The sequence below is a fragment of the Cryptotermes secundus genome, unplaced genomic scaffold (assembly GCF_002891405.2).
Source record: "Cryptotermes secundus unplaced genomic scaffold, Csec_1.0 scaffold451, whole genome shotgun sequence".
NCBI classification, from domain to species: domain Eukaryota; kingdom Metazoa; phylum Arthropoda; class Insecta; order Blattodea; family Kalotermitidae; genus Cryptotermes; species Cryptotermes secundus.
In genome coordinates, this window is record NW_019731578.1 from 4,194 (window position 1) to 14,391 (window position 10,198).

At 34.5% G+C, this 10,198-nt stretch overlaps 1 protein-coding gene across 2 annotated transcripts; it reads right to left on the bottom strand.

Annotated features, from left to right (window-relative positions):
* Positions 1-252: 252 nt before the first annotated feature.
* On the bottom strand, positions 253-5,969 carry LOC111867162 (zinc metalloproteinase nas-8). 2 transcript variants are annotated; one of them, XM_023856750.2, is made up of 3 exons: positions 5,887-5,969; positions 4,075-4,251; positions 253-1,110 (listed from the first exon to the last, which is right to left on the bottom strand). In XM_023856750.2, the coding sequence occupies exons 2-3, from the start codon at positions 4,172-4,174 to the stop codon at positions 797-799; spliced, it is 414 nt and encodes a 137-aa protein (XP_023712518.1). In that variant the 5' UTR covers positions 4,175-4,251; positions 5,887-5,969; the 3' UTR covers positions 253-796. The 2 variants fall into 2 exon arrangements, with proteins under 2 accessions (XP_023712518.1, XP_033608466.1); XM_033752575.1 differs by lacking the exon at positions 5,887-5,969 and having other exon boundaries at positions 4,075-4,707.
* Between the last annotated feature and the right edge of the window lie 4,229 nt (positions 5,970-10,198).

Here is a 10,198-nt window from a genome sequence, read left to right on the forward strand (position 1 = left end):
TCTGCTGTACCTAGCCTGGACTGACAGAGGCCGTGTATATATGTACATTTAAATAAGAAATAAGTGTATTAAAATATGTGTAAATACAGACAGTGGACTTAGTATTACAGACTGACTGACAAATGACAGACCCGACCTCTCGTCAGAGAGGGCGCTACACATGGACAAGACAGTAACTTTCATTCAAAAGAAATATCTGGTCATGAGCCCCAGCTGGGGCTCGACACCAAGACAGACAGACTGACTGACCGTCAGTTGCAACGTGACTCAGACTCTCAGACTGTTCCCACAATTCTTTCAGTAATAAGGCTATATAACATAGCACGATAAGATGAATAATAAATTGGAACGGATTTGCAAGGAAGCAGTCATTGTGCAGTTGAGTACTATTCTGGAATTTGCCTAGAGTTGAGAAGAACTACGAAAATCTTCTGTTATAACAGTCACTGTTCTAGATGAGATTCAAAACAAGCACCTCGGTATAAGTCTAGATCATTACTGCTAGTTCAGCCTGTTTGGTGAAGATATCATATCTTCCATCTGACATCTCAGTAATGCTTCAAATAGTGTACATTTCTGAATAAATTCAGTCAAACATATAATCTCTTTTTTCTCAATATTTAGTATAAAAGACAAGCACAGTTTTTGTTTTCAATTTTTACTCACATTATTTTAATTATTTTGATGATACTAAACTTCTAATAAAATCATAATGTGATTGTCCATTTTTACATGAAGTAATGCTTTTTATACCTGGATCTGAAGTTCTAAATGATGTATGAAATTATATTTATTCTCAGTTGTTACCCAGCTTGATGTTGTTCCAGTTGATTTTGACAAAGTCATCTCTTTCATATGCACTCTGCTGATGATAAAATCCTAAAGCATGAAGCAGTTCATGCACAGCTATTCCAAGGTGCACGCAGCCAGGATTTTGAAGGTTCACAACTTGGCCACCTCCACGGCGCCCAACAAAAGACCAACATCCAGACTGCTTTCCTTGTATTGTGATAAAATCCTCATCGTCTTCCTTATATGGCCGAAATTTCACACAAGTTTTCGTGTGATATTCTTCAAAAGCTTTGTTAATTACATCTAGATCTTCTTCAGCTATAAAGAAAATGAAAATCCTCACTCTTTAAACAATAAGAAAATATGAAATGAAATCTTTGGAAAGAATGAACTGGCAGAAGAGTCACCTTCCCTAATTATAGTATACTGGGGCTAAGTAAAAATGGGAATTTTCCCATAAAATAGAGGGATGACAACTCTGTAATCACTGTGCAAGTGCTCATTGAAGACAATATATAGCAGCTTTTATTACCAAGAAGATGGAAAATTCTGAGAGATCTTACTAGGTATAGTACTTGGACTGCATACAGAGAAGCCTTGTAGCAAGTGAAATTCATAGGAAGCACATTCTTCTTTGTGAATATTTACAACACACTCCTCATAACAGTGACTACTATTACATGCTTAATACTCAAAACATAATATTGGAATGCCTTATTCGAGTACATGGGGTATTTTCCATTCATCGTTCTGTGAGATACATCACTTTGTTAGAAGATCCAGAAATTTTTCATTAGCCATATTAAATATCAAAATGAAGAATCTTTATGATAATTTTTACATAATTAATACAATAAATTTTTATATATCCACTCTTCCAATATAATGAACCATTTTGGTGAAGCATGTCTCTATGCGCGGTATAGTTTACCAGAACTGGCCATGGAAATAAAAGAACAGAAAAAAGTGATAGTGTTCCATTCAAATATCTCTTATCATTTGAGATGTCAAAGTCATTTATGAATGTAGTCATGAAACTTAATTTGAAACATTGTTACATAAGACAAGCTGTGACAGAATCACAATCCTTACTTTCAATAGACTTACCGTTTTTAGCTGAAACATGAACCTAGAAACCAATATGAGAATAAAAGTACCTGTATGAACACTGGCCTACTCACACCTGACCTCAGGCCTACTCAAACTCTGGAATCAAATTCAGGTCATTCAGTCATCCATAGCCAGTCCCTTTCTTCTTGATGTTTGGTGAGTTTCACAGATGAGTGTTTAATAATGACATGAATTGACAAAAGAACTGCAGTGTAATTACAAAGAATTGAGCATTGTGAAATATGTTAAAAATCAGAAATTATTAAGGCAGTTCAGACGCGTAGTACATTATTTGGACTTGACCAATAGGCTTAGTAGGGGTCAAGTGGTGGGACAGAGAGCAACCAATTGCAACAGGACTCGGGTTCAAATCTGAGCCAAACTTCTTACAACATAATCCTATATCCATTCTGTGACCATTCTACAGCCCTTCCATTTCCCACATTGGTCTGTAACTACCTGATAATTTTCATCATCATCATCATCATCATCATCATCATCACTGGCATGACAGCCCTTTGTGAGCCCTGGCCTTCCTCAGGATTGCTTGCCATTCTTCTCTATTCGATGCTACATTCCTCCAGTTCTTTATACCCAAACTTCTTATGTCCTGCCACACACATTCTTTTCATCTTAACCTTGGTCTTCCCACTCTCCTATTTCCTTCTGGTTTGGTGTTAAGCATTTTCTTGATCGTTCTATTCTCGCTGGCACATATTATGTGTCCAGCCCATTCAAGCCTTTTCACCTTTATAAATCCAATAATGTCTGGTTCATTAATAGTTTGTATAGCTCATGGTTACACCTCTTCCTCCATATTCCATTGTCTTCCACTGGTCCAAAGATATATCTCAAGATCCTCCTTTCAAATACACTTAACAGTCTTTCATTCGATCTTGACAGTGGCCAGGTCTCAGAGGCATAAGATAGCACTGATCTTATAAGTACTTTATACATCATAGTTTTGGTTTTCCTGGGTATTAATTGGGATTTCAGGTGTTTCCTAAGGCATGGAGACATTTATTTGCTGCAAGTACACGCTTTTTTATTTCATCACTGATATCACCTGATAATTTTACTGGTAATAAATATCTAATTTGAGGATTTTTACAGATTCTTGTCTTATAAATTTGTAAATTGGCAATAACTTGATATGATTTTAACAAATGTGAAATACTACCACGTCAGACACGAATAAATTTGATTAAATTCAATAATCAGATATACTACCACAGTCAATAAATTCGTGGACTGGCCGCACAGTCATCGTTGCAGTGCACTATAGTGGATAGGTTGAGGCATGACCTGATGCCCTTTCAGTTCATCTCTCGTCACAGCAAGAGAAAGTTGTGTGCCAACAGTGTAAGCAGAACTACGGCTTCTGTTGTGAACTGCGGTTAAATGCATGTGCCGGAAATTGAAAATGTGGCAGTTTGAACAACGGACAAACATCAAGTTCTGCCAAAAACTAGGCAAATCCCCTAGCAAAACATTTGGAGTAGGAAAAATTGGCTGTTCTTACACGACAACGACCCTGCACATCACTCTGTTCTTGTCCAAGAGAACTGACAAGGCGACAGGTCACCGTTTTGCCACACCCTCTGTACTCACCTGATCTCGCACCGTGCAATTTCTTTCTCTTTCACCACTTGAAAGCAAAGCTACGTGGTCGTAGATTTCAGTCGTCCAAGGAGGCCGTCAATGCCACGAGAGATGTCATACGGGAATTTCCTGCCAATATATTTCAACAATGTTTTCGGCAGCAATGTCAACGTTGGCAGACCTGCATAGCGGCCAACGGCTACTATTTTGAGGGCCGATGTGGATCTGTGTAAGTGTGTGTGAATACCTTGTAATATGATGGAATAAAACTACAGTCCACGAACTTAATGACTATACCACGCATGTATATATTAGTATGTTATACAATGATTACAGAGACAAAAAAGAGAAATTTTACACCAAAGAGTTATTTAAAATGGCGCTAAAATAAAAATAATGAATAAAATTGGAAATTCACGCATGTAAATATATTGTTGTGTGTATGTAACAAGCATTATATTGACTCAGAAGTGAGTCCATCTACAAGAACCAACAATAGTGTTTAGGATTTAAGTAATATTGTACTGCTCATTACAGTTGAAAATTACTGTCCTGAAGTATTTTACTCACAAAAGTCTGCCTTTTCTATGAAGTATGGTACAACAGCCTTTGGCCAACGTGCATTATCATCTTGCAATGCATTTTTAATGTCTGCATTTTCATAAAGCATGATGTCTCCCTCAAATTGTCCACTCAGTTCCCACGCATTACTTTTATCTACTGGAGACCAAGATGCAACTTTTTCAGCTGAAATAAATCCACATCAAAGCAAAATATGGTATACATTAAAATAATAGAAGTTCAGGAAAAAAATTCAATGAGGATGGCAGTTGTCGACATATCAGTACTGGTGACTTGTACACAAGATAACTTGACTTGTTCTATATCAGGAGGTTATATCGCCAAATATGAATTTCTGGAATAAATAAAAATATAAATATGAATCATAGGGAAAGGCCATAGTTGACTTTGGCCTTGGATGACCTTTATCTCAAAAATACATATTATATAAATATTGTAACCGTTCATCATAATTTGGTGGACTATTTTGTATTAATTAAATCTATATTAAGTTAATATCATGTAAATACAAAGAGACCCAGCAGATAGCCAACTCTTACATGCAGAAGTGACATACTTCAAGTTTTGCTATGTGGACAGGAAGTAACATCTGGTACTTTTCCTGGAATTCTGGCAGTTTCAGCAAAGTCAGGAAGTCTTTGAGAATTGGAGAGCTGACAGCTTGGAACAGCTATAACTTAGAAGTGGGAGGGCCAGAGCCTCATCCCCTGATCGTAATGCATTAAGTCGCTGTCAACCTTAGTGTCAGGTCAGCAACTGCCAGAATCACATAGCAAAGCAACATGACTGGAAATTCACAAATTTAGGGAACCTCCTAGTTTGAAAACTTAACCAATGGAAAAGGTTGGAGGAGTGGATTTCTCTTGGAGTCTGTGGTTCGTGGACCTCAGTATTCAGAGAGAGGGAATTCCACCTCAAGGAGTCTTCACCCAACTTTCGGCCAAGTAAGACACAAATTATGATTTATAATATAAACTTATAATAATGATAGTAAGTAATAATATAAAATTTAAATATATACAGCACATATAATGTAATAAGTTTCATCATAACTCTGTGTCCAAAGTTGTGGACCACTGGGTTTGGTTAAAGAGAAGATGTATGTTAAAATGCTGCTAAGTCGCATTTCTACAGATCAAAATTTTCAGTTCCGGAAATGGAAGAAATATTTTATAAAGTGTTACTTTCTGCAGGTTATAAAGACTACACATATTACCAGGAGAGCTGATGAAAACCAAACTGAATGAGATGACTACAGAAATACATACCAACTTCTGCCCGAGAAGATGAGGATTCGATGTTTCCTTCATGACGGGGTTTTGGTGGTACATTACGCCTTGTTAAAACTAATGTAATCATCATAAAGAATTCTAGAACATTTATTAAATTCATGTTGAGGATGTAGTTTGCTAGCTCTTGTGTAATTTCAAATAAAAACTTAACAATCCATACAAGAAATGAAAATGTTGTTGTACCTCAGTTGTGTTCTAGAGCTCTGCGATGACTAACACCTTTGAACATTCAGTTTCAATATATAGTTTTAATTAGACTTATAGTTTATGTGATTTGAATACAGATTACTTTATTCATAAATGAGATCCTTGGTACCATGTATACCAGTACCTAAACTTCAAGTCACTTGCTTGATTGTTCAAAAATGGTAATTTGTGTGTGTAGTTTTATATTACATACATCACTATAATTGATAATATTTTATGAAAGTAGGTTGAAAAGATATGTTCACAGAAGTAAACTTTCACTATTCGTTCATGTAAGCAACTTTCAACGAAAAGTACTTACTTTATCAGATCCAGCTTTCACTTTTGGGCCGTGTGAACAATCTTCAAAAGAATGAGAACGATGTCATGAACTTAAAAGAAAATGTAAATATGACAACAAATGAGAAAACATAAAATGAATGTGGCTGAAATATAAATGGGTGGTGATAAAATAAGTAGCAGTTTGTTTACAAAACTATGTCTTCATTTGTATTCTACCATCCCTCACCTGATAGAACACTGGTCATGATTTCCAATGAGTATAGAATATGTTCTAAAGAGGTCTGAATCTCATTAACCAAATAGTAATAGTAATTTTATCAGAGACCATTAATATACCTTACACAGTCTTACAATGTCCATTTAGAAGTTCAGACTGTGAACATATAGAGGATATGTTTTAAGTATATTTTTTCTGTTTTTCATAGTGTTTCATTGCTAATATGAACCCTGTTTCTGACAGATAGCAGTGTGTAGACTTGGGCTCACCATAAAGATTGGGCCAGTAAGTATTTCAAAACATCATCAATACTGCCATCACTCCAAACAGGATCCACATATATTTGAAATACCTGCATGAGATACCTTTCTTCACACAGAAATACTTTTGATCAGGAAGTCCTCTGGAATGAATATGTAAACAGAACAGAAAGCAAAACACTAGCAAGAATTTCAGAGCTGTACTTTCCTCACATACTACAACAACTTCTCATCCATTCTCAGACTCCAAATATATGGCATATATTAGACAATTAAATGCAGTGTTCCACAGGGTTCGATTCTTGGTCCCTTGTTTCTTCTGCTTTATATTAATGATTTACCTAAAATAATAAATAAAAGAAATAATGTGGTATTATTTGCAGACACCAGTATTATAGTAACTGACACTAATAAGTTAAACTTTGAAATAAATCTTAATCAGACTTTCAAAGATATAAATACATGATTTAATGCTAATTTGCTTACCTCAAATTTTAATAAGACTCAATATGTTAAGTTTCAACCTATGAATTATTATAATATCATTACTCAAATTAAGTTCAGATAAATTTAACAAATGTGACTGAGACAAAATTTCTGGGATTAAATGTTGATGATACTCTTTCATGGAAACAGCATATTGATTATGTTATTAATAAAATTTTCATTGCATGTTATGTATTGAGAAATATAAAATATACTCGTATTGTACCTTTAGATATGTTAAAGCGAATTTATTTTGCTGATATACATTCTATCATAAGTTATGGTATAATTTTTTGGGGTGGCTCTTCTTGTATTAACAAAGTTCTTATATTCCAAAAGAAAGTTATTAGAATTATAACGAATTCTAGACCAAGAGAATTTGGAAATAATGATGCTCTACTCCCAGGACATATATTCATTACTTTTGTACACAACTAAAAATGAACATTTATTTAATTTTAACAATGAGATTCACAAATACAAAACTAAAGCCCTCAGTAATTTGTATTTACCTGCAGTTAACCTAAAAAAAATACAACAATGGTGTGTACATAGCAGGTATTAAAGTTTTTAATCATCTTCCTCAAACAATAAAAATTTTGGCTACTGATGTGAGAAGTTTTAAATCTGCACTGAAGAGGTTTTTATATCATCATTCTTTTTATTTCATGAATGAATATCATCAACATAATTGTTCATAAGTGTGTAAATTTGTAATGTACTGAATTCAGTTAATATAGGTAATTTAAATAAAATTATATTAATTCAAATTTTATAGTAAAGTGTGTAAATTTGTAATGTATTGAATTCAGTTAATATAGGTAATTTAAATAAAATTATATTAATTCAAATTTTATAGTAAGTTATTTTTAAATTATGTTTATTAATTAAAATCTTATTAATATTTTTACTTTATATTATTATTTATGTTAATTGATTAATGTAAGTTATCTTAATTATGTGACTTGTGTAATTTTGTATATGTATCTTGATATATCTATTTTCAAAGGGACTATTTCCACATCCTAGGTTTGTTACCTGAATGAATATATGGAAAATAAAGGGAATGAATGAATGAATGAATGAATGAATGAAGATCAGTAAACTGTTATGTTTGTGAAGTCTTAGCCTATACATTCAAATCTACATTCCACAAGCCTCCAGATGTTACAGGAAAGATGCTTAAGGATGACTGGAAAATATTCTAGAATAACAAATGTTAATTTCTGCACATAGATTTCTCAGTTCTTGAATTTGACGAATCTCTCCAACTTGTATCCAAATATACGTATGAAAAATTAACATCCATCCCAATAAGATAAAAAGACAACTGTGTATGTAACCTGTTAATCAAAACTCCGTTAATATGTATAAGAAACCATGGAATAACATTTTATAATGAAAGAAGGAGATACGACAGAATAACCAAGAAGACAGAGCATGAATACACAAGAAAATAAATGAACATAATAAAAGGAGAGAGAGAATACAAATAAATCAGATTACAGAAGACAGAATTTATATATTTAGGCAAATTAATATGTGATGTGATAAAAGAGGATACCAACGGCAGCCCGGGTTCAACCCCAGGTCTGGTCAAGTGAGATTTGTGGTGGGCAAAGCGGTGCTGGGGCAGGTTTTCTCCGAGTACTTCATTTCCCCTGCCAATCTTCATTCCACCAATTGCTCCACAATCTCCCTCACCTAACATCTTGGGCTGGAACAATAAGCCCGAAGTGGCCGTAGTACAAGGGACTTAGTCCCACCCCACTAGCAATAAAACAAAAGAGGATACCAAAGAAATACTAAATAACATTATTCACCTCTTCTGAATGGCAAAATACAGGGAAAACTCTTTGTACTGAACCCAGTATTGATGCCTTACGGGAGTTGTACTGAGAATTGCAGCTAGACTGCAAACAACTCCTGCTCTATTAACATAGCAAGACATAACACAAACGCTGTGAACAATAGACATACAGAATGTACAAAATGTGTTGCTTTATGCAAGATATTTGGACACCGAGAACTTCAGAGCCATAATAATTAATTACAGACATGTTTAATAATAATTAGTATAAAAACTCTTTTCAGTCTAACTTACTACCTAAGATACATGTTCTTTGTCTAACTTTGACTGTAATCATATTAAAACTCACTATGTTATGGCTCTGCATACTTACAATCCAGCCATAACGTCCTGTCCAATAATGAAAACATACAAAATGCAGATATCAAGAAGCTCTTCCAAATAAGCTCTTTTCATGAAAAAGGTGGTAGCTAATGACAGACTACTGTTGGCAGACCTACTCCCAGACAGAATTAGTAAAAGCTGCAAAAAGGAAAGCAATCCCTGTAAAGGGCTGTGGAGGACCATAGGTTGTGAAATGTCAAGGTTTCCATATTTTCTAGGCAATTGGCTCACAGATAGCGGTGAGGTTGTCAGCCTCACACACCAGCCTCCCTCTACCCCCAGGAAGGTTTCCAGTACTCATTTCTATTAGAGGCTTAGTCTATCCCAGAGTCATAGTGCGGCTGGAAAGGTTAGGTCAATTGAAAAATCCAGTGACCTCATCAGGAATCAAACCCGTGACCTCCCAGCTTTCAGCATAGCGTCCCAACAAACTATGCAAACACATTCCCCCATACAGAATTAGTACTACCTGCAAACAGCATGTGCACACACTCTACTACCATAATCTCAGACAGCATCCTTACAATTGCATTATCCACAAAGAATTAAGTTATAAGTTCCTTGGTGTGTTTGTGTTCATAATGTAAGTGGGTCATTGCTCCAGAAATAAAAAACATAGTTGAGAGGTTTCTGTCAGTACTGTTTGGGACACTCCAGATTTAAACTTTAAACTTTATTTTACATATCTAAACCCATAATAATAATACATTTGACAAGTACTGGAGTCGAAAATGTTGTGAAAATCTGGCAGACAGATAAATATTCTGGTCAGCAGAAAAAGTGGATCAGTATCTGATGGTGCCTTGCTGTGACTCTCCATCTGATTTTCATGCAAGATTCATTCCTTCTTGTTGTAATAATATTTCTCCTATACACACACAAAACAGACATACGATAATGAAGAAAAATCAAATTTGTTCTGTATATGTAGAAATATTATATTTCAACATCATACCAAATGTGTGAAATTTCTTTATTTTATTCTGTCACCACAATAGAAAATATGGACACACCAAACATTTGTCATTTCTTGCAACATATTTCAGCTCATTAAGCCATCATCAGGTATTTAAAAACTATAGATTGCATCATGTTGTGTATATTTTATAAGCAATTACAAATCAGATATTTAACCTGATTCATGTAGCAAATTTACAAATAAATTTTAATACAG

What these genes read in the sequence shown, in the direction of transcription:
- LOC111867162 (XM_023856750.2), bottom strand. Translation starts at nt 4,174, where the DNA reads ATGCTTTATGAAAATGCAGACATTAAAAATGCATTGCAAGATGATAAT. An exon ending in CATAGAAAAGGCAGACTTTT is followed by an intron (nt 1,111 to 4,074) that starts GTGAGTAAAATA and finishes TTTTCTTTATAG; the next exon opens with CTGAAGAAGATCTAGATGTA.